At 57.9% G+C, this 23,952-nt stretch overlaps 1 protein-coding gene across 1 annotated transcript in view; it reads right to left on the bottom strand.

Annotated features, from left to right (window-relative positions):
- NOTCH3 (notch receptor 3) overlaps positions 1-23,062 on the bottom strand; it is a gene marked incomplete at both ends in the record, with an annotated part of 32,602 nt that extends 9,540 nt beyond the window's left edge. Inside the window, 28 exons of the mRNA XM_079703195.1 lie at positions 447-531; positions 1,452-1,674; positions 1,773-1,927; positions 3,882-4,214; positions 5,595-6,160; positions 6,609-6,727; positions 6,809-7,066; positions 7,152-7,284; positions 7,898-8,082; positions 8,463-8,616; positions 8,823-9,024; positions 9,431-9,656; positions 10,567-10,722; positions 11,172-11,285; positions 11,514-11,665; positions 11,742-11,934; positions 12,418-12,528; positions 12,649-12,882; positions 13,445-13,558; positions 13,802-13,915; positions 14,548-14,733; positions 14,822-14,977; positions 15,618-15,851; positions 15,929-16,051; positions 16,143-16,481; positions 16,561-16,703; positions 20,221-20,299; positions 22,948-23,062. Coding sequence (XP_079559321.1) covers positions 447-531; positions 1,452-1,674; positions 1,773-1,927; positions 3,882-4,214; positions 5,595-6,160; positions 6,609-6,727; positions 6,809-7,066; positions 7,152-7,284; positions 7,898-8,082; positions 8,463-8,616; positions 8,823-9,024; positions 9,431-9,656; positions 10,567-10,722; positions 11,172-11,285; positions 11,514-11,665; positions 11,742-11,934; positions 12,418-12,528; positions 12,649-12,882; positions 13,445-13,558; positions 13,802-13,915; positions 14,548-14,733; positions 14,822-14,977; positions 15,618-15,851; positions 15,929-16,051; positions 16,143-16,481; positions 16,561-16,703; positions 20,221-20,299; positions 22,948-23,062 — 5,202 coding nt within the window. The remainder of the gene's footprint in view (positions 1-446; positions 532-1,451; positions 1,675-1,772; positions 1,928-3,881; positions 4,215-5,594; positions 6,161-6,608; positions 6,728-6,808; positions 7,067-7,151; positions 7,285-7,897; positions 8,083-8,462; positions 8,617-8,822; positions 9,025-9,430; positions 9,657-10,566; positions 10,723-11,171; positions 11,286-11,513; positions 11,666-11,741; positions 11,935-12,417; positions 12,529-12,648; positions 12,883-13,444; positions 13,559-13,801; positions 13,916-14,547; positions 14,734-14,821; positions 14,978-15,617; positions 15,852-15,928; positions 16,052-16,142; positions 16,482-16,560; positions 16,704-20,220; positions 20,300-22,947) is intronic.
- Positions 23,063-23,952: the final 890 nt, after the last annotated feature.

Below are 23,952 nucleotides of genomic sequence, written 5' to 3'. Positions count from 1 at the left end.
GGCACAGTGGGAAAGCACACTCTACCTGCCAGGAAGAGAGCCCTCACCAAGAACCAACCCTGCCAGCACCTTGATCTTGGACTTCCACCCTCCAGAGCTGTGAGAAGATAAGTGTCTGCTGTTTGAGCCACCAGTCTGTGGTATTTCATTATGGCAGCCCTAGCTGACTAAGACAGAGCCCGTAGCTGTGGCCCCAGGACAGGAAAAGACCAGCTGGGAGTGCTCTCAGGCTGGGCACGCTGGACTAAGTTGGATGCAGCAGAGAGAAAGCAGAGTCATTGTCTGGGCCAGGGGATCCCCTCTGGAAAGATGCCAGGAGCAGGATGGGGTGAGTGCTGTGACTATTCTCCAGAGCCAGGGACAGCAGAGATTTTCCTGGCTCTCCCACTGACCATCGAGCCCCAACCCAGGACCCTGAGGGCAGGGGTCAGAGGAGGGGACACAACCTTCAGTCGCTTGGCCTCCGGGCACTCTGTGTCCATCCAGTCTGTGGCCACCTCTCCCATCAGACTCTCACCCTTGGCCATGTTCCTATGGGGGGGAAGAGGGAGGGGACAATGGGTCAGTAGGGGCAGGGTGCAGGGTCAAGAGACAGGGTCCAATGAGGGGATGTAGGATGTGGTCAAGGTTGCAGGGGGTACCATCAGGGGTTGTGATGGGTGACGGCCAGGGTCTTAAGGTGGAACTGGGGAAGAACAGGAGTGGGGTCAGAGGTCAGAGCAGTCGGCTGTGGGACAGGTGAGGGTTCCAGGCATATAGCAGGGGTTATAGAAGATGACGTCAGGGGTCATGGAGGATAGAGTTATCCTCATAACAGGTGAGAGATGTAGCCAGGATCGAGGAGGTTGTGGAGAGGGGCCGGGGGTCACAGGGTGACAGGAGAGGGGTAAATTCAGGGATTAGGTCAGGGTGGGGTTGGAGTCTCGAGGGACAGGCCAGGGAGTTGGAGGTGAAGCCCACGACCAAGGCCAAGATTGAGGATAGTGGGGAATGAGCACTGAGTTGGGGTGGAAAGGGGGTCAGAGGTGAGGTCAAAAGTCAGGGTGTGTTAGAGCCAGAGGTGATATTGGGGGTCACAGAGGATAGGGTCACAGGGCCAGCAAGGGATTGGGATGCAGACAGGGATCGAGATCAGTAATCATGTGGGAACAAATTCTGAGTATCAGGGTGAAATCTGAGAAGCTGGGGTCCGGGAGGGTTCAGGGTAGAGTCAGAGTAGGATCTGAGTGAGGGAACTGGATCATAGGAAATGGGGCCAAGGGTCACACATCAGGGGTGATTCCCAGGGATTATCAAGTCAGTGGTCAAGGGGATGAATACTGGGTTTCCAGGCAGGAGTCTGAAGTTAGGGTCAGGTAGGGGTCAGAGGTCAAAGTCAGGTCAAGGTGGGCTCAAGGGCTCACAAAGCCCCACAGTCAGGGACAGGGAATGGGCTGAGTCAGGGTCCTCACTTCATGCCCAGAGCGTCTTGGCCCACGGGTTCCCGCCGGCCCTTGTGGCCAGCTGCAGCATCCTTGTGCAGCGCGAAGCCCTCGGGGAACCAGAGGGTGCTGTGCTCACGCTTGCGGCGGGCCACCATGACGCCCAGGACGAGGATGACCAGCAGGAAGACGGCGCTCGCAGCCAGCAGGGGCAGTAGCGGCACGCTTGGCTCTGGCAGCTCCAGCGGTTCCCCTGCGGGCAGGAAGCGGGGGGTCTCAACCAGGGGCCAAGGCCCACCCCACCATACGAGCCCCAGTTCCACCCTCATCACCCGCCAGGCTGGCCCTCACCCCGTGCCGCCCGCAGTGGGTACGGGAAGTCAAGGCGCTCCACCGCTGACAACGCTCCCAGATAGTCCGCCGCACTCTGGGCGTCGGGAAAACAGTGGTCATTCTCAGGCGACTGCAGGCACAGACGGTTGTCAATCTCCAGCATCACCACAGAGCTGCGGGGACACAACAGAGGGACAGGCAGACTCAGCAGGCACTCCTACAAGCCCTGCACCATGCCCCATCCCCACTCCCCTGCATTAGGCTCGAGTATCTCTACTCACCATGTCACCACTGCCCCCTATCTAGCATCCAACTCCACCACAACCCCAAAACCAGTCTTTTTTAAAATACAGTTACTATATATTTGGTGATATTAAGGATATTTATTTTTTTAACTGTGATCATGGTATTATCGTGTTTTAAAGAAAAGAGCTTATTTTTTACAGAAACATACTGACCTGTCTACGTACGAAATGACATGCTATCTAGAAATTATTTCAACATAACGTGGGAACTAGGACAAATTGAAGGGACTATGTATGAAATAATAATGGCCATATATGTTAATTGTCAATGCTAGGTCCTAGGTACCTAGACGTTCATTACCCTGCTCTGCTTTTGTATATGTTTAAAATTCTTTATCAATTCCCAAAACGAGTCTTGCTGTGGCCACCAGTGTCCTCTGAGCCATGAATCCAATGGTCATTGTTTTCATGTCAACTTCTCCTTTATCAGGCTGGTGCATCCATCTCCTGCCTGCTATGAGCATTGGCTTCTGACAGTTGATAGCTGCCTCTCTGGCCTCAGCAAAGTGGGGATCCCTTCACTTGGGAGGTGACACCCCTTAGGGAAGCCTTCAGCCAGGGACTGGCTCATGTGAGGTGTACAAAAGCTGGCCCTCCTGTCTCAAGGTGGGACCAACTTTGAGGTGCTATTCACCCTCCAGAGCTCTCCAAGGGATCAGGCTGAGGCTGGACTCTGGCTGAGGCTGGACTCTGGCTGAGGCCGGACTCTGGCTGAGGCAACCTCCTGCCTCAGTTCCTCCCCTGCCCCATCCTACTTCCCTCATTCCCTGTCTACTGAGAGCACCCTTCCAATATATCACATGTATCTGAATCTCCATCTCTGGCATTGCTTCCAGGAACCCAACCCTCCAAACATTTTCCTTCTTTGGGATACCCAGTGCCCTGGGCCCCAGGGCTCTCCTTCTCCTTCTCTTTTCTGAGCTAACTTCCTTCAACCAATCCTTAGGGCTCAGTGTCCCCAGATGATCCGTCTGTCCCCACATCTCTCCCCACTTTTTTGTGTCCCTCCCATGGCTGCAATGATTGCAAAACCCTTTCTTCTTTCTTCTCTCAATCTTCCGACCCCAATTGCCCCCTGAGGGTCTCTCCGAGACCCCCAGATCCCTCTGGAAGCCCCAAAGTAACCCCTGGTTTTCACCCTGTGTCTTCATCTTGATGAGACCACTTCCAGCAACTCAGTCACCCCAGCCAGGGACTGGAACATCCATCAACTATCCTCTCCATCTCCCCCATCCCAGCCATCCCCAGTCAGAGGCCCTGCACCTCATCTCTAGCCTCCAGCCCTCCTCCCTGTGGCACGTCCCACTCTGCTCAGAAGCCACATCTCCCTTCTGGCCCCTCTACCAGGCCACCAGCAGGAGAGTTCTATATTTTCCATTTCTAAAACAAACAAACAAAAAACTACACATGCCCTTAAACACTCTGCTATACCCCTGCCTCTCCAGAAGGAAATAGCGCTAGACCAGGGGCTATTCTGTTCCCCCAAAGCACCCTTGCCCATGTCTGGAGGCATTTTGGGTTGTCACATCTTAGGGGAGGGGTGGGGCGTTGCTTGCATCTAGTGGATAGAGGCCAGGGATGCTGCTAAACATCCTACAGTGCACAAGACAGGACAGCCCCTCACAGCAAAGAATGATCCGGCCCCAAATGTCAGTGGTGCCGGGACTCAGATGCATGTATTGTATGACGCTGTATGTATTGCCAAGAAGGCTCGCCCAGATTAAGGGAAGTAAATGCACAAGACCTGAGGAATGGTGCCCCTTCCCACGCCCGGCCTAGCGTCTGCGTGGGCGCCATGGCTCCCCCGGAGGGAGTCACTCACCCGATCACCTCAGGGGCCAGCTCCCGCCGATTCCGGGATTCGGAGCCAGGACCAGGCCGGTGGTAAGGGAAGACCATAGCCTGGCCGTTCTCATCCAGACGGAAGCGCAGCGAGGTGCGCAGGATGCCACTGAGCCGCTGCAGGAAGTCGGCACTGGAGCGCAGCAGCTCCTCCGGCGGCAGCAGCACAGTGAGCACCAGGACACCTCGGGCCAGCAGAGCTGGCACCTCACCCGCACAGTCCAGTCCATCCCAACCGCACTCCTCTGTGTTGCAGCCCTGGTCGCAGCGGCCGTCGGCAAAGTGGTCCGCGCAGTACTTCTCATACACCGGGCTGGGGACAGAGAGGGGTGGGGTCAAGGGAGCCTCCAACTCCGCTGCACGCAAACACCACAGAGCACCCAGACCCTGGAGACAGCGCAAGCGCAGAGAACTGGAATGTATCCACGTGCTTGTGGAATGTATCAGGCTTTCTGCAAACACAGCCATTGCTTTGTAACTATTAATAAGTCAATAACTACTGAGAGCCACCTGTTATGTGCTGGGCGCTACTGTAGGCTCTAAGGATATGGCCCCGACATAAATCCCTACCCACGTGGAGCTGACATTACAGTGGGCGGAGACAGATATTAAAGGAGATGAATGAGGAGAACATACAGCATTTCGGTCACACACCAATAAAGGCTAAATTTAAACACACACACACACACACACACACATCTATATGGAATTAAATGCTAAGGAAAAAAATAAGGCTGGGGGTGGGTGGCCAGGGAGGAGCTCACTGAGAAGGTCATTGCTTGAGCAAAAACTTGAAGGAGGTGAGGCGGGAGCCATGTGGCTTCCTGAAGGAGAGCATTCCAGGCAGAGGGAACAGCCAGTGCAAAGGCCCTGAGGTGGGGCCAAGCCTGGGGAATCTGAAGAATGGAAGAAAGGCCAGGGTGGCTGGAGCAGAATGAGCAAGGGGGAGAGTGAGGGTGGGAATGAGGACAGGAAGATAAAAGTAAAGAAAGGGTTCCAGGCAGAGGAACACACAGAGGGTCACACAGAGCACAGCACAGGGATGGACAGATGGAATGCATAGGACAAATAGGGCTCATGAACAGACATAGAGAATGGCAGAAGAGGGGCAGGAATAGACAGGCAGGAGCATGGACAGATGGATGGGCATATAGAGGGGCAAAAAGGGTGTGTGAATGGACAGAAGGACAGAGAGAAGAGGCCCATGGACAAATGGGGCATACAGATGGACAGACCGGCATAGAGACAGACAGATGGACAGATGAGGTCCAAGGATGGACAAGCAGGTGTGCAGACAGACAGTTGGGTGTATAGAGGGACAAAAGGAATTCATGGATGGACAGAAAGACAAACAAACAGGGCATAGGGAGGGCAGATGGAGTGCAGAGGCAGACAGAAAAACAGACAAAAGGAGCACATGGATGAACAGACAGGTGGGCACACTGATAGACAGGCAGGGAACAAGGATGGACAGACAGGGCACAGGAATGGGAAGACAGACAGACAAATGACACACGGATGGGCAGACGGTACACCAAGAAACAGATGGGTCAAGTGAAGGGACAACCCAACAGACAGATTAAGGATTGACTGACAGACCAAGGCAAACGGATGGGCAGATAGAGAGGCAGGGCCCATGGATGGTCAGATGTGACACATGGACAGACAAGACACGGAGTGAGGACCGGCTCACTTGCAGGTGCGCTCCCGGCCGCCTGCGCGGCAGTCGAAGTTGTCATAGAGGCAGGCCGGCGAGCTGCAGGCGGGGTCGCAGCGGCTGTTGTTGAAGAGGAGCCAGCACTGCAACGCCGCACACTGCCGCCAGGGGTCGCTCACGCTCAGCGAGCAGTCGCCGCCGTCCCAGCCGCAGCCTGGGCTGTTGCACTCTCGGTCACAGCGCTTGTCGCCGCTTTTGGCCTCGCAGGCGGCTCTCGGGCAAGACGGCTCCTCGGGGGCCTCGGGCACCGCTGCAGGTATCTCACAGCGCGGCCCAGCCCAGCCTGACGCGCACGTGCAGCGGAAGAAGGGCGCCAGCGTCTCCGGGCGGCAGGAGCCCCCGTGGAGGCAGGGGGAGGTCACGCAGCTGGCATTGGCGGCTCCCAGTGGCGACCCCCGGGAACCCCGGCAGGCGGGACCCGACAGCCCCGGGGGGCAGGCGCAGCGCGGTCCACGGACCGTCTGCTGGCACGGGACGCCCACCGGGCACTGCACCTCCCAGCAGGAACGTGCCACCCGCTCGCAACGCGGGCCCCAGAACGGCTGTGGGTTGGGTTGGGGGAAAGGAGAGGAAAAAAAAGTGCGGGGGCAGGGGATGGAGGGAGAGAAGGGGAGGAGACAGAGAGGAAGGAGGGAAAGAGAAATGGAAGGGTGGAGAAGAGGATTGAGGGTTGAAGGGGGAGAGAGAGGGGAATATGGGGGGGTCAGGACTTGGGAAAGGTTGGACCTCCAGTCTCCCTAGGTCTGGCTCAACCTCTCCCTCTTGCACTGGAGCCCCACCTTGCAGGTAAGCCCAGCCTTCCCCAAGAGGCCACAACTCCAAATTCCAGAGGGACACACACACACAAACACACAACCTCCAGGTAATTTCAACATTTCCCAGAAACCCCTTCCATCTTACACCTCTTCTCCCCTAAAGCCACACCCACCCATGAGGGCATGATCCCACTCCTCTCCCAGAGACCTTGATGTGAGTGTCCACCCCACCTACCGGGACACAGTGGCAAGAGAAAGTCAGAGCTCCCCCAGAGCCGGGGCTGGGATGGCACTGGCCTCCATGCTGGCATGGCTGCGACTCACAGGGAGACAAGACAGTCTGACAGTGGGGACCTGGGCAAGCAGAAGCACGTGGATCAGCCACAATGGGGAACACAGGCAGGATCGCAGGCCAGCCCCCTCTCCCATGCTTACCTGTGAAGCCGGCATGACAAAGGCAGTGGAAGCCCCCACCTGGGTCCTGCAAGCAGTCCCGAGTATGTGCCGCATGGCAGGCACCTGGACGACACTCATTGATGTCCGCCTCACAGCGCAGGCCGGTGTATCCCGGGGGGCAGGTGCAGCGGAAGCCACCCACCAGGTCCACACAGGTACCATTGTGCAGGCACCGGGGGCCCGGGTCCAGGGGGGGGCCTGGGCCACAATCATCCTCATTAATCTCGCAGAGCACACCTAGAGGAAGGGGGGAGGGGGAGCAGTCAGGAGCGGTCAGAAACCCAGCCTCCTGTCCTGTCCCCCAACCCTGACACTGGCCTACCCAGCGTTCCTGGAGGACACGAGCAGAGATAGCGGGCCACGAGGTCAATGCAGACGCCCCCATGCTGGCAGGGCTGGGAGGCACACTCGTCCATGTCATCCTCACAGTTGTCACTAGTGTAGCCAGCTGGACACTGCGGTGGGGGTGAGGCAGGGACCCACTCAGCCCAGAGAGACACAGATACTCGCCACGAAGATACAGAGACTCCCAGTGCAAAAGGACACATACAGTCATCCAACACAGAGACATGCCCAGTGTGCAGAAACACACACACACCCAGTACATGGAAACACACCAGTACATGGAAACACACCCAGACATGGAAGGACACGCAGGCACAAGGGCTACAGATACACTCAGTGCAAAGGGACACACACAATACAAACGCACAAGACAGACCCACAGGAGAAACACCCAGATACCCAGATACACACAAGACACACACAACCAGAGATGCACATTCAGACACTGGCACATGCATTCGTACCCAAAGAGACACCATGCACAGAGACACACATAGATATGTCCAAGAAACAACCAAAGACAGAAGTACACCCAGACAGAGAGAGACACCCTAAGATCTACCCAGAATGACACCCACAAAGATATACCCAGAGTCACAAAAGCAAAAACGCAGACATGCCTAGAGAGAGACACCACAACAGGCTATAGACACACAGAGATGTGTAGCCAGACCCACCCAGGAGTGACTAGCTCCCCGGTCCCCTCCACTGGGCGCTCCTTACCTCGCACACATAACCTCCCATGTAGCCTCGGCAGGTGCCCCCATGCTGGCAGGGCTGGGCCAAGCAGGGGTCCACCTCCCGCTCACAGTGACTGCCTGTGTGGCCCTCTGGGCACACGCAGTAATGGGAGCTGTCCTTGTCCACGCACTGCCCACCAGCCTGACACAGCTGCTCCATAGGCACCCCTGGACAGAGGAGAACAGCGTCAGGCAGGCTCCCTCCTCCCGGCCCACATCACACACAGCACTACCCAACACCCCCAACTAGCTTCAGTCACCAAGGTCTCAGCCACACTCTGTCAGGTTGTCACACATCCTCTGAAACTGACACGCACACACCTTCAAAGCTCACGCCAACTAGGTCACACACAGCGTTGCAGACGTCCTGGTTGTCTCATGGTGATAGACATACACACCATCCTTGTCCCGGCCAGCTGTCACAGAGTCACATATCCCCACCATGTCTACATGCTCTGTTGCACTCTCATTCGGCTCACACTAGCAGGAAGTATGTGCATACACACCCTCCCAAGCCCCCCAAACCCAGTCACGTGCACCCCCCTCACCGATTTGGGCTGCGGCCTCTCTGCAGGGTAGACTCTGGATGTCACAGAGGCGGCCGCTCCATCCCGAGGGGCAAAGGCAGTAGAAAGAGGCCCCGGTCCGGGCACAGTGGCCCCCATTCTGACAAGGCGTGCGGCTGCACCAGTCTACCAGCGTCTGGAAAGGAAGGCCACGGTGTCTGCTCTTGGGGACCCTTGAAAACGGACCCAGCTTCTCCTCCAGAGTCCTGGGCAGGCTCCAGAATACCTCTCCAGATTCCTCCCCCAGGATCCAGGCAGGCTTCCCAATCAGAGTACCCAGCAGGCCCCTTCCTCAGACTATCCTTCTAGACTCTCCCCCAAAACTCCAGTGACACCACCCACCTGGCACTGTGTGCCCGTGAAGCCTTCAGGGCAGGCACAGCGGAAGCCGGGGTGGGCGGCAGTGCAGACGCCCCCGTGCAAGCAGGGTCGCGAGAGGCAAGGGTCGGCCTCATGTTGGCAGTGTGCGCCAGTGTAGCCCAGGCGGCACAGGCAGCTGAACGAGTTCACACCATCCACGCAGGTCCCACCATTGAAGCAGGAGCTGGAGGGAAAGGAGGGGCGTGTCAGGCCCCGCCCCCTCCAAGGCCCCACCCTCCCCCATGGGCCCCTCCTAGCTTTGAGTAGGCAAAACCCCTACCCCAAGGAGAAGCTGCAGTCCCAGCAGAGGCCCCTCCCCGTCCTGTCCCTTAGTCCCGATATACCAGGTACTTCTGGGCTACGTGGAAGCCACGTGGAGACCCCACCCTGGTCTGGCTTGGCTCCCTCAGGGACCAGGGTACCTAAGGTGGCCTCCCAATAGATGGCCTGCCCCTTCCCGGACACTAACCCATCAGGCATCAGAGTCCTGAGGTGGGTGCCAAGCCGAGGACTCCCCTTGTCCCCACTCTTCAGGTCCCACTCCCCATCCGATGCCAGGGCCCCTGACTCCAAGGACAGGCCCCACCCACCTGGGGCTGCAGTCAGGTAGGTCCTGCTCGCAGAGGAAGCCTCCATAACCCGGCGGGCAGGTGCAGGTGAAGGAGGCCACGTGGTCTGTGCAGGTGCCTGGGCCGCAGGGGCTGCTCAGACACTCATCCACATCTCGGGCGCAGCGGGGGCCAGCAAAGCCAGGTAGGCAGGAGCAGGAAAAGGAGCCCACTCCATCCTGACATGAGCCACCATTCAGGCAGGGGTCTATGGTCAGAAAGGAGGAGGTCTGGTCACACACCTTGCCCCCTGTCAGTCCAGACTGACCTGGCCATGTCTTGTGTAGAGGGGAATTAGGAGAAAACCAGGCTTAATTGGGAGGGGCACATTTGGCCAGGGGGATCAAACCCTGTCCCCTCTGTGGCCTCACCCCCTCCCTTATCTGGAAACCTCGCCTATGTTGAAGGGGGGAGGGGCTGGAGAAGCCAAAAAAGGGTCCCTTTGAGTTGCCAAGTACTAGTTGTGTCTGCTTAAGTCCTGGACTCAGCACAGGAGGTCTCCTCCAGACCTGGGCTAGCCAGTAAAGTGGCCACTGACCACATGTGGCTCTTGAGCCCTTGACATGTGGCTGGTCCAATTTGAGATGTACTGTAAGCATAAAACAGACACCAGATTTCAGATTGTGAAGACTCAGTATGAAAAAAAAAAAGGAATGTAAAATATCTCAATAATTTTAAATTGATTACACTGAAATGATAATATTTTTATGTATTAGGTTAAATAAACCTGTTTTTGTTTGTTTTGTTTACTTTTTAATGTGGCTATTAGAAAAAATGTAATTCATATGTGGCTTGCATTATTTGTCCATTGAACAGAGCTCCTGGAGCCTCACTAGGGGCCTGTTATCTCATACTTCACACACAATCCTAACTTGCTTGCTGCCAGAGCCAATCTATATAGGCTTCAGAGTCCTCTCCCAGCTCATCCCTCTACTTGCTGCATGACCTTGGGCAAGTCACTTAACCTCTTTGGGGCCTCAGTTTTCATGAGCAAAATGGGGAAAGTAAGATAACTGTGAAGATGAAATGAAAACACAGTGCTAGGCACATGCAGGGGCTTGATGAACCTGTTCCCTAGGTCAGCAACACCCCCCCCCCAAGAGCTCCCCTGAACTCACTGGGGTCACAGTCATCGATGTCCTGATCACAGGAAGGGCCACTATAGCCCTCGTGGCAGGTACAGCTGAAACTCCCTGCCAGGTTGGTGCAGGTACCATGGGGACCACAGGGTGAGGGGCCAGCACATTCATCCACGTCCTGCTGACATCGTGAGCCTGGGGGTGGGCAGTAAAATAACACACCGGGTTAGAAGGCGCAGGGTAGGGTCTGAGGGTACCTGGCTCTCAGGAAGAACCTGAAGGCTGAGATGGATGAAGGCAAGAAGAGTTTGCCTCTGGGCATTTTGCACACACTGTTCCAGAACTGCCTTCTCCTTGTTTCAGAGGGTGGTGAATGCATTCTGTGACTGAGGTCTGCTCCTCCAGGCTGTCCCCAGAACTCTCAGCCTATTCCTAGCTTCCCCAACCCCGTAGCCCTTCCTCTTCTTCTGAACTGACCACACAGGCTGCAAGTGTCTGTGTCTAGCTCTGTCTCTTCCCAGAAAGAACCTCCCCTAAAAGGAAGAACCAGGAGTGACTCCCTCTCTGGGTCCCCGGCATCACCCAGTATGGGGCAGGTTGCAGAGGAGATGAGGGAGAGGAAGAGGAAGAAGCAGCTGATGTACCTTGCCAACCAGGGGGGCAGGAGCAGACAGCCAGCTGGCCAGGGGCAGACTCACAGTAGCCCCCATGTTCACAGGGATTTGGGGTGCAGGGGGACAGCAGCTCACACTGACGGCCTGTAGTGGGCAGGCAGAGTGAGACAGTCTTGAAAGATTCCATTTTCCCATCTCCCCACCAAGGTCCCCACCTTGATACCCACTTCCTAAGCTCCTGGGTAGGGATGGGAGAGGAAAAAAAGTGGGGGGAGGTATAAATGCAGAGAAGGAAGGGAGAATGGAACAGAAGGGAAATGAGAAGGAAGAAGGGAGGAGGCAGCCCTGGGGAGGGAAAGTGGGGACACGCACCCTGGACACCAGGGGGACAGGTACAGCGGAAGCCCGTTCCATCACTGGTGCAGGTGCCGCCTGCCCAGCAGGGATGGGATTCACAGGCATCTCGAGCGAGGCTCTGACTGCACTGAGGGCCACTCCAGCCAAGCTCACACACGCAGCGGAACCTGAAGGGGGAGGCAGTCAGGGCTGGCAGGAGGGCAGGGAAGCAGTGGGGATCAGGGGTTGGGGGAGAGGCCTCACCCTCCAGGCGCGTCGTGGCAGACGCCATGACTGCAGGGTTCTTGGGTGCAGGGATGGCTTGGGGGAAGACAGAGCGGGGGCAGGGAGCCAGGTGGGCAGAGGCATTGGAAGCCATTTTCACCATCCACGCAGGAGCCCCCCTCACCGCATGGGCTGGACGCACACTCGTTGATCTCCACGTTGCAGAGAGGCCCTGGGGAGCAGGCAGACAACCTCGTCCCAGAACGAGGATAGCCGGAGCCTACCGGGGAGGGACAGCCTTGCCCCATTTAGCAGAGCCACACCCTTGAGCAAGGACAATCTCATTTGCTTCACAACACATCATCTCTTGTGCAAATTAGGATACCCACCTCCTCAACCCAGAGGTACCTTGCTCCAAATCATCCTTGTCCCCAAACTTATATGAAATCACTTTCATTTCCACCAAGGGTTACCCTGGCCCCACTCAGAAACACCTCAATCCCTGAGTCTGAACACCTTCCCATATGTTCCAGGATAATCTTGAGCTAATATGGGGAAAACACGCCAATGAGAGAAAGCACTGTCTCAGGGCAAAGCGTGGACCATCTCGTTGGACCAGAGTGTGCAAAGAGAGGGGCAAAACCTGGCCAAGAAAGATGGGTGATTTCACCCTCACCCTATAAAGACCTCCATTCCACGGCAGCCACTTGCCCACCTGTGAAGCCAGGCTGGCAGACACAGTCATAGCGGTTGATGCTGTCCCGGCAGATTCCAAAGGTGCAGGGGTTGCTAGCACAATCATCAATGTTCACCTCACAGTTCACACCTGGGGAAGGGGAACATGACAGGGATTGCCACCACTGTGCCCTACCAGGAGCACCATTCCCGAACCCTCTGTGTCCTACCAGATGTACTGTTTCTGCTCCAGCCCAGCCCCCGGCCCCACCTGTGGTGCCGGGAGGGCAGCGGCAGAGGTATTTGTCCACCAGGTCTAGGCATTTGCCACCGTGGCGGCAGGGCTGGCTTCGGCACTCGTCCACCTGGCTTTCACAGCGCGTGCCGGTGTAGCCCGGGGCACAGGCGCATGAGAAACTGGCGATGCCATCCACACAGCGCCCATGGTGGCATGGGTCTGGCGAGCAGTCATCCACGTTGTGCTCACACACTGTGCCCTCGAAGCCTGCGGGGACAGAGGGTTAGGCTCCGCCCACCGGCCAAGGTCCTGCCCACAGCCATGGCTTCTGCCCGATTCTGGCTCAGCTCTACCTCAGGCCCGGCCCATCGAGCCAACAGGAGGCGGGCTCAGTTCAGGCCCTGCCCCTGACTGTAGCTCCATTCCATCCAGCTACAAGCTCCAAGACTCGTCCCTGGCCAGGACCCTATCGCAGTTAAATCCCACCCCTAGCGTGACCCTGCTTCCAATCTTTACACTATGAGCCCTGATTTGCCTCTCCCTCCACTGGAAATGGGGACACATGGGAAGTGCCTGGGGATGTAGGGGGTCGGACCCCACCCCTCCAGTTAAGTGCACACCTATCCTGCTAGACCCTTTGGCCTCACCCCCAGCCTTACCTCTGCTTGTGTCCATCATTGGCTCCGCCTCCTGGCTCTTTCATTGGCCCTGCTGAGGTCCTGCCTTGCTGCAGCCCTGCCCCCAACTTTTCCCCCAGGTAATTATTGGCCCTTTCCCCCACTAGCCCCGCCTCCAGATTCTTGTCAACTTGTCACTGGCCCTCCCTCACCCTCTGCGCAGCGGCACTCATAGCCATCCGGCTGGTCCACGCACTTGGCTCCATTCCGGCAGGGTGTGCTGGCGCATTCATCCACGTCCAGCTGACACATAGCCCCGCTGAAGCCTGGAGTGGGGGGTGTGGGAGGAACAGAGGGCCAGACAGGGTCAGAGCAGTCACCCCTCACCAGAGCTGCCTTGTTTGGGTGGGGAGTCCATTTACTTAGTTTTAAATTAATTTCAATGTTTTTCATAAGGTGGTTTCTGTTACGATAGGTAACCACTAACACGGTCTTATAAGCTCCCATCCTGGAGCCTTTGTCCCTTCAGAGACTCGTCTTTTTAAGGCTCCCTGGCCCAGAGTCCTCACCCGAGGGGCAGGTGCAGCTGAAGCCATTGACTCTGTCCTTGCAGACCCCGCCGTTGACACACGGGCTGCTCTGACACTCGTCCATGTCCACCTCGCAGTAAGTGCCTGTGAAGCCTGGGGATAGAGGGCAGGGGATTAGGGCAATGGGGGTTAGCTTCTGGTCTGAAGGGAGAGCAAGGGGGGACACACCCCCTTCCCACTTACAGACAGTTCCCCTGAGCCTTGGCCTTGCCGCCTCCCAACCCTAGATTCAGTTTTTAGACTCAGGCTGGACCTTCATTCAGCTGTGGCCCCAACTGGTTCAAGGCTTATGAGACTCCATATGGGCCTTGCCTTCAGACCAGCCCTTGCCCTCTCCAGTCCTCAGACTCTGTCTTGTCCCCAGGTCCCAGCCTCAGGGCCCACCATAGCCTTGTGCCCAGCCTCAATCCCACCCCCGGCATCAGTGCATTTCTGTCTGCAGGCTCCGCCTTGATCACTCCAGACCCGTGGTCCTGCCCTCATGTCATTGCCACCCCATAGTGTCCAGACTCCACTCCCAGCCCATCTGAGGTTCCACCGACTCCACTTGACCATGCCTGCAACCTTGCACAAGATTCTGCTCTGGCTCCGCCTCCACCTCATCCCAGGCTTCAGCCTCACAGTCCCAGCTCCCTTCCCTTCCCTCCCCTCTCCGGCCCTGCCTGAGGCTTTTCTCACCCCGCCTCCCCACCTCAGGCCCCGCCCCAGCCACGCCCACCACACACCTGCCATGCAGATGCAGGTAAACTGGCCTATACGGTCGAGGCACGTGGCCTGGTTGCGGCAGGGGCCGGAGAGGCACTCATTGACATCGGTCTCGCAACGCGGACCAGTGTAGCCACGGCCGCACTGGCACAGGAATGAGCCCTGTGTGTTCACGCACCGGCCCAGGTGCTCACAAGGGTTGGCGCCTGCAGGAGGAGTCACGGCGGGTGTGGGTGTGGCCGGCTGACAACCGCCTCCCCCCTCCTTCCTGACTCTCAGACAGCGCCCCCTCACCGATGGAACACTCATCCACATCCTGGTCACAAGCCCCGCCTGTGAAGCCAGGTGGACAGGTGCAGATGGCCCTGCCGTTCACCGGGTTCGTGTCGCAGATAGCATCCTCATGACAGGGGTTGCTGACACAGGCGTCATCCAGATGACACAGAAGTCCTGGGAAGGAGTAGGTAGAGGTCAAGGGCAGAGATCCCCCCCAGCTCTGCCCAGAGCTCCCCCACCCCCAAATATGGTTTTATGTTTTGTTTTTTGTTTTTACTAACCAGCATTGTATTTAGTAGCTATTTTCCCCCAATCATTTATTATGAAAAGTTCAAACATACAAAAAAGTTTATTCATATACCCACCACCTAGATTCAACTACTGTAAGCTTTATCTTTCTTTTTTTCTGAACCATTTGAAGTTGGAAACATCCACATATCGTTTTTAAATCTATTGATTCTTTTTCTGATTATAAAAGCGTCCTACCATCAAGTCTTTGCTTCTGCAGTACCCTCTGTCTGACATACCCTTCCATCAGTTTCCAAGTCCCCCTCCCAAACACCTTCCCTGACCTTTGCCACTTCCCTTTGGACTTTTTCCCCTCTCTTTCTCAGTCACAGTTTAGCTCTAAATTCCCATGGTTTTTGCCCTGGACTGTTTGCCAGCCTCCTCCCAGGCCTCTCTCAGGCTTATCCTTCACCCCAAATCTAGCTTCCAGCATAATCATTCTAATACTCAAGTCAGACTCCATCTTTGCCTCTACTCAAGAACCATCAATGGCTCCCTGCTGCCTACAGGGAAAACAGCCACTCACCAGTTTTGCCCATGGGGCAGGCACAGTAGAAGGAGGCCACACGGTCATGGCAGGTGGCCCCATGGAAGCACACAGCCGTGGCACAGTCATCAATATTCTGACTGCAGCTCTCGCCTGTCCAGCCATTGACACACACACAGCTGTGGCCACCCAGTGTGTTGAAGCAAGTGCCCCCATTGTGGCAAGCGTTGGGCTGCAGCTGACACTCGTCCACGTCCTCCGTACAGAATTGGCCTGTGGCACACAGATGCCCCAGTCTAGTCACCTGGTGCATGCCCACCCAAGGTCTTCCCTCTGGTCCCACTGCTCACCTGTCCACTCAGGAGGGCACTGGCAGTTGTAGGTGTTGACACCGTCCACACACGTCCCCCCATTCAGACATCGGTGCCCTGGACAGTCGTCCACATTCACTTCACAGTTTTGGCCCTCGAACCCTAGCATGGGAGGAGGAAGCAAGGATGGTCATTGCCAGGCTGGCCTGCTGTCCCCCACCTCTGCTGCCTCCCTTAGGTACAGCTCCCTCACCAGGAAGGCAGGCACAGTCATAGGTGAGGTCGCCACTCTGTCTACAGGTGCCCCCGTTACGGCACGGCGAGGGGGCACAGGCCACCGAGGGGCTCTCACACAGTGGCCCTGTGTAGCCAACTGGGCACTGGCAGCGGAAGGAGCCAGGCGTGTTGAGACAGGTGCCACCATGGCGGCAGGGTCCGCCCATCCGGCACTCATCCACATCGCTTCGGCAGCTGCGGCCCTGGTAGCCAGGTGGGCAGGAGCAGACGTAGCGGCCATCGGACCCCACCGAGCAGCGGGCACCATGGGCACAGGGGCTGCTGAGGCAGGGGTCTGGCAGGGAGCAGTCTGGGCCTGGACGGAACCAGAAAGGGTGAGCCTGGGCTGACCACACCCTTGCCTGCCTCGGGCTCCCTTCCAGACCCTCCCTTACCTCGGAAGCCACGGGGGCAGCGGCAGGAGAACCGGGCGGTGCCTGCCACCACCGAGCTCTGGCAGACACCATGGCCAGCACAGGGGCCGGAATGGCAGGGGTCTTCCAGCTGACACCGTTCACCCACCCAGCCTGGTGGGCACCTGTGGGCAGAAATGGCCTGGTGGGGAATGTGAGGGCAGGACAGCCCCAAACACAGAGATCTGCACAAGAAAGACAAGAAACACACAAGCAAACAAACACGCACACTCATTCATCCATGCAACAAATATTCCCTGAGCACCTACTATGTTCTTAGCAATAGGAATACAGCAGCAAACACAATTAAAGTAGTCCCTACCTTCTTGATGTTCACAGCCAGGTCCGGCAAAGAGAAGATATACAAATAATGAATTAATAAACAACATGCCGGGGTGGGGCGGTGGTGAGAGCGGTGAGGGCCATGAGGGCCATGAGGGCCATGAAAGATGTAGTGGGTTGAGCAGTGGCCCCAGAAAAGTTATGTCCATGTCCCAGAACCTGTGACTGTGATCTTATTTGGAAAAAGAGATGTAATTAGTGATGTAATTAAATGATGGATGTCAAGATGAGATCATCCTGGGGGCTTCCCTGGTGGCGCAGTGGTTGAGAGTCCGCCTGCCGATGCAGGGGACACGGGTTCGTGCCCCGGTCCGGGGAGATCCCACATGCCGCGGAGCGGCTGGGCCCGTGAGCCATGGCCGCTGAGCCTGCGCGTCCGGAGCCTGTGCTCCGCAACGGGAGAGGCCACAGCAGTGACAGGCCCGCGTACCACAAAAAAAAAAAAAAAAAAAAAAAAGATGAGATCATCCTGGATTATCCAGGTGGGCCCAAAATTGAGTGACAACTGTCCTTACTTTCAAGTGAAAGGCAAAGGGAGATTTGAGAGAAAGAGAAGGCCATGTGAAGAGACTGGAGGAACACCTGGAGGTTCTAGAAGCTGGAAGAGGGAAGGAAGGACTCTCCGCTAAAGCCGTTGGAGAGACTGTGACTGCCAATACCTTGATTTCAGACTTCTGGCCTCCAGAACTGCGAGAATAAATTTCTATCGGTTTCAACCACTCAGTTTGTGGTAACCTGTTACAGTAGCCACAGGAAACTAAGCCACAGGATAAGGATAGTGATGGGGGTGGGGAAAAGCAAATACATTTTTCACAGTGAGGGAGGGGGTCATGGGGCTGTGTGGGGAAGAGTAGAGGAAACGGGAAATGCAAAGTCTCAGATTCCCAGGCGCACACAGACAGACCCCCAAATATACACAGATACACAGAAGGACACATCAACACGATGTGTTGCCTTGGCAAATAATCAGATACCAACCCATAGCCTCATTCACGAATATGGACTCTCACATGGACAGGCAGGAGAACCCCCACCAATCCTCAACTCCTTTCCTGGGGGCACATACTACCCTTCCTCCCGTTGCGGGGAGGAGGTGGCCACCAACGCTGGCGCCCTCTTGTTGGAGGAAGGTTCTTCAGCCTGCAGCCCCCTCCAAACCCCCCAAGGCAACATTGAATGTGCGGGTAAATATGGGGGTTGGTCTCAAGACCAGAAACTTCCAGACGGTGGGGTCAGAGGGAGGGGCTTGGAGAGACAAGAGGGTCCAGGCCCGTCCCCCGACGCTACCCACCCCACCCCTCGCGCCGTTTCCTCCTCTGGCTTGTGCAGGTCGCTCGGGGCTAAACTTAAGTAGCTGACTCAGTCTTTAGCGTCACCCACAAGATCCCCTCACCCAGGCCCCCACTGAAACAAGTCGGGGCACGGCCGGGTGCAGATGGTGTAAGAAGGGGAGAACCCAGCTCCCAAGCGCCCTCTCCCAAGGCCCTCAGGCCAAGGACGGCAGCCAAAACTGCTCGCCGGGAGAGGAAGTGCTGCTCTGGGCGCGGAGAACTGCGCACCGCCCCCGCCCACGTCAAGCAGGGCGTGGCCGCGCGGCCCCCTCCCGGCGCCCCGGGCGGGTTCCCACGCTCTGCGCCCCGCGCCCCTGCCGACCGGTCTGGCTGGTTCCAACTTCGCCCGCGCCCCGCCCAACCGCCAGTGCTTTGCGGGAGACGGGCGGGGGCAGGGGTGTGTGTGTGGGGGGGGTGGGAGCACGGACTTGGCGGGGTGGACTGGCTGGGGAGGCGAGCACTAAGAGATAGAGACAAGGGTTTGAGAGCCTACTTTGAAGCGGAGAGTTGGGGGATCCATGGAGGGGTGACAGATTGGGGCGACCCCGAAAGCACACGAGAATTTGGAATCTTGAAGGGGACTGGGGGTGGGGGGCGTGGGGAGTGCTTCCCACGGCCCACGTCTGGGAACTGAGCTCTCTCCACTCCGGGAAATCCGGGCTCCGGGCCGCCGCGCGGGCCGGTGATTCACCTGTCGGGGGGCGGGGCAGCCGCGGGCGCATTCACCTGTCGGCAGCATTCCAGGCACGGAGCTCCAAACGCAGGCGCCCGGCCACGCGGCTCCGCCTCCCAGGTGAGTAGCTCTGGGTAAGGTCCCACTTTACCCCCGACTCCCACCGTCCCAACCCGAGGAACCCGCTCAACCAGGCTAAGACCCCCACCCAGGTGAGCCACAGTGGTGCTCCCAAGTGCGTGTGTAACTTCAAAGGGGCTCTAATGTCAACCCAGACCACCCAGCTTGGACCTGGCACACATGTTGCTGAATAAATGGATACATTAATGAATCGATCAATGGCTAGTGGGTGAGCTGCTTTTACTAACGATAATATTATAGAAAGGAACCAAGCATTTCCCCATAACCTTGAGAGGTTCCACCTTATGGCACCTATTTCCTGTGTCCCTACCATTATTAATAATGGCAATCCCATTTATTAAGCATTTACTGTATGCCCAACACTATGCTGATTTCACCATATGAAGGATCTCAATCTTTACAATCAACCCCATAAAGGAGGGAACTATTATTGCCCCATTTTCCAGATGCAAAAACTAAGGCACAGAGCTCAAAGCACTTGCTTTGAGCCCAGAATTCAAACTGAGTTCTGTCTGCCTCGGCTCAGCAATTTCCCAGGCCCTGCCCTGCTCCCCCAACCCTCTGTCTTTCCTTGCATTATCCAACATTGCATTTTGGAGGCCCCTTCTGGTCACAAGCCAGGGAGAAGCACCCTGTGTCACAGATCAATGAGGTTCAGGGAGGGCAAGTGACTCACTCAAGGCCACACAGCAAGAACGTGGCAGATCAGGGCTCTTGTGTCCCCACCACTAAATCTTGAGATGTGGGAACGTGCAGATGCTGTACCCACTACTATCAAGCCACTGTCACTAGTGCCTGAAAATTTGTTGATTGAATAACTACCTGTCCATCAGGGGATTTACACAAGACCTCAGGCAGCAGAGAATTCTGTGAAGTTGGTGTTGGTGGGCCCATTTTCAAGACTGGGACACTGGGGCTTAAAGAGTTTTAAGTCTCAGGCCATCAGCAACATGATGTGGGATTTGAACCCAGGCCAGGCAGACTCCAGAGCCTCTGCTCCTAACTCTGCTGCATTCAGTGGGGAAACAAGGGGTTGCCCAAGCCACACACATGTAGGAAGTGGTAGAAGCATCTGTGATGAACACAGAGGCAGGGGGAGAAGACAGACCGCCTCCCCAGACAGGGCCCACTCATGGCTCAGAGCCAGGCACTCACAGGCAGGCAGCCTCCCGGGAGGGCAGCTGGGTGCAGCGACCTCCATTCGCACATGGGCTTCCATCCAGGCAAGGGGGCGCTGGGTAGGGGTGAAGGAAGGTGGGGGTGTCAGGAAGGCACCCAGGAACCCCAGCCCAGAGTGAGACTCCCTCCTTTCCTCCCCCAGGCAACAGCTGCGCCAGGCTGGGGGCGTCTCTGCGAGTGCCGGGAGCCCCCCATCCACAGTTCCCACGGCCCCCCACCCTGGCCCCAGCTGTTAGGGCTGCAGCTGTCCCTGCCAGCTCGAGCCCTGGGAACCACAAGGCAGGGGCGGGCAGGAGGAGGGGCCGACTTATGCCAGATGTGGGCGCTCAGAAGCTGCCAGAATAGGGGGGAGTGCTAAGGCAGGAAGCGAGGGTGCTGCTGAGTGTTGAAGGGAGGTCTGAGACTGTGTGCCCAGATCCTGGGGTTGTGGAGGGGGCAGTGGCAGGGAGTCCTAGGGGCATATGGGTCTTCCTTCCCCTGATGTTGGGCATCTACTCCAGCTGGGCAGGCTTGTGTGCTAGGTCTGGGGAGAGATGCCAAGGCATGTACTCCATGTGCCTCCAGCATTGGGTGTTGCAGGGATAGGGTTTGTACTGAAGGGAGGGGCAGCTGGCACAAGATGTGGGCTGCCCTGTCCAGCGTCGCCATCCCTGAGGGCTGTGTCCCTCTGGGGTGTGGCACAGTTGAACTGTCCTGTCAGATGGGTCAGGGGCGTGGCGGGGTGTGAGCTAGTGGAGAATTGTGTGTGCCAGCAGGTGTGGGGCTGCTGTGTGCATGTGTGCCTGTGTGTGCATGTATGAGAGAGAGAGAGAGAGAGAGAAAGAAAGGGAGAGGAAGAGGAAAATTAGAAAAACAGAGACAGACATAAAAGAGGAAACTAGAAGCAGGCAGACACAGAGAGAAGATGATAGAGATGGACAGAGACAGATAAAAAGGGAGAGATAGAACAAATTAAGCTGGACATGGGAAGGCACCAAACAGGGCTTCTGTCCCCTTCCTCAAGGGACAAGCAGACAGGACACTATTACCCAGACAGGAGCCCGTGGGTGTTTGCGAACTCACACTGGGGGCCACATGACACAAGCCGTGGGCCCTGCTGAGCTGTGGGCCCCGTGAGCCACATGTGTGTTTGCGTGACCTGCATGGATGTAGAGATGTTTATAGACTGAAACTTTTTGTGTGTCCATGTATGTGAAATACGTATCTGGGTATATAGCTGTGTCTGTGTGTGACCTCTGTGTGCCTGGGTGTGTCTGTGTATGGGTTGGATGTGCCCGTCTGTCTGCATGTGTGAGCTGGGTGTAGGCATGTCCTTGCATCTATGTGCATCTGAGTGTGTGCAGGCAGTGTGTGTGAGGTCTTGGGCTGGTGGTGCAGGGTATGTGTGAACATGTGTCACTGTATGTGCATGCGAGTGTGAACACATGTGAGCTGTGTATGTCTGTGCCTTGTGTGAGCTGGGTGTATTCCTCTGCAGGTGTACTCTGTGCGTGTGTGCGCACGTGCACGTCCTCATCTCTGCATGTGCGACCCAAGACTGTGTGTCCTGTGAATGTGTGACAGGCCATGTGGGTGTGCGCTGGCCTCGCGGGGGCGGCTGCTCCTGCCTGGTCCTGCCCCATCGACCCCGGGGCTGAGCTGGGGAGGCCCGTTTCCTCCCGCAGCCCCCACCCCTCCCAGTGCTGAGCCCCACGTCAGGGTCCAGAGACCCAGGGCCAGGGCCACTCGGCCCGCATCCCTTCCCTGCCGGCCAGGCCTCCCTTTACGGGGTGCACCCCTGCAGCCCCGGCCCGGGCCCCGCCGCCGTCCCGCTTTGTCTGGCAAAGAAAGCGCGAGGCTGGCCGGGGGGAGGGGGTGTCTAGACGGCGCGGCCATTGTCCCGGGCGGGGGAGGGGAGAGTGGGGAGGGGGAGGGGCGGGGCCCCCCGGCAGGCTGGGTAAGGGGCTCGGGCTGCGGGGAGGGGGCGCCAGAGCCGGAGAGGAGCACGTGGGCTCGCGCCGCCTGCCCTCCCCTCCCTTCCCAAGGCGGGGACGGGGTCCCGGGGCCGTCCGGTCCTGGCAGCCAGGGGCGGGAGCGGGGCCGCGGGCGGGGGAAGGGGCGCGGGCGCAGCTCTGGCTCCAGCTCCAGCTCTGGATCCGGGTCCGGGTCTTGCCGCGCTCCGGCCTGGGAAGTTTTCTCCGAGTTTAGAGCTCCGAGAACTTCGCGCCACCTCCCCGCCCCCCGCCCGGCCAGCCCTGCTCGGGGTGGGGTGGGGGGCTTTTGTGCGAGGGGTCCCCGACGTGGGGGTACTTGGGTTCCAATCGTGACCTTCCCAGGACTCCAGACGGGCGTAGGTTGTGAGAGAGCCCCAGATTCTTGGTTACCCACGCCCCCGCACCCCACCCCCCGCCCGGCGCTAATCTTGATCCCCGCACCTCGAGCTCCCAGTCCTGGGCTCCTGTGTCCCTTCATTCCCAGCTCAGATCTCCCCTGGGCCCCAGTTCCTCGGGCTTCTGGGGTCCTGCCTCGCCCCCACTCCCAATTCTGGGTCCCTGACACCCGGGACTGCCACACGGTCCCCGGGCTCCTGCGCTCCCTGTCTCTGCGCTCTGGTCCTTGGTTCCCAGGCCCGCCAGCCCCAGACTCGGGGAGGCCTTGCACTCCGTTCTTACCCTTCCCCCACCCACTCACCCCCATCCCTCCCGCCAGGTCCCGGCCCCTCACCTGCAGCCCCCGGCCCCGCTAGCAGTAGCAATAAGGGCAGCGTCCGCACGGACGGCAGGGGTGGCGGCGGCGACATCAGGCGACGGCGGCGGCGGCCCCGGGGCCCCGGCCCCATGGCGGCCGGCCGCGACCCTTCCTCCTCCCTCCTCCCTCCTCCCTCCTTCCCTGGGCTCCTGGCGCGTCCGGGGCCAGCCTCCGCGCCGCCAACTTCGCTGAAGTGAGACTGCCGGACAGCCCCGCCCCCAGCCCTGGGCGGCTCGCTCCGCCCCGGGGCCAACCCTGAGCTCCCCCGCCCCCGGCCTGGCCTCCCGGGGTCCCTGCCCACCCTCCACCCACACAGCCTGGGACCCGAAGACCCTTTTGGAAACTCAGGCCAGCTATGCGGTGAGACGCGGGCAGAACCAGCGTGACAGACACACCCAGCCTCCTGAACATCCCCCCTGCTCCCCAACACCCATCCAGAGCGGGAGACACACACAGAGCCAGGACACAAACACAGATACTCCCCCACCCCCGACACCCCGAAACTGAAGCCAGGCACGTCCTGCAAGGCTCATGAACACACAGCCAGGATGCACAAATGCAGAGGCATGCACAGAGCTTCCTGGGGACTTAAAATCTGAAACACTCACAAACTCTAAACTCAGGCCCAGCCAGACCTTGAGCCTTAGGCGATTTTTGCAGCCTCGGACCTCAGACACGGGCTAGGAGTCATGTGTGCTACCAAACACCCACAACCCTTCTTACTCTCAGCCCTCCCTGAAAGCAACGCCTTCCTCCTCACTACCCTGTGTGGACCCCAAAAGTCCAACCCACCCCCCAGCCCCACCCCATACCCTACACAACTTTGCCAATCAGCCAGTCTTGCTCAATTTGATCAAACCGTCTTCTCCAAAATCAGTCATGCTGCAAAGCCACGCTGCAGTGGGCTCCGTCCCTGTGGCAAGAATGGGGACCCCAGAAAGGCCTCAAGCCCAGCCCTAGAGAAGCTCTCAGTCTGGGGAA

Source organism: Hyperoodon ampullatus, assembly GCF_949752795.1.
Source record: "Hyperoodon ampullatus genome assembly, chromosome: 4".
Lineage (NCBI taxonomy): Eukaryota > Metazoa > Chordata > Mammalia > Artiodactyla > Ziphiidae > Hyperoodon > Hyperoodon ampullatus.
Note: the sequence above shows the minus strand (reverse complement) of the source record. Positions and strands in the feature narration are given on the sequence as shown.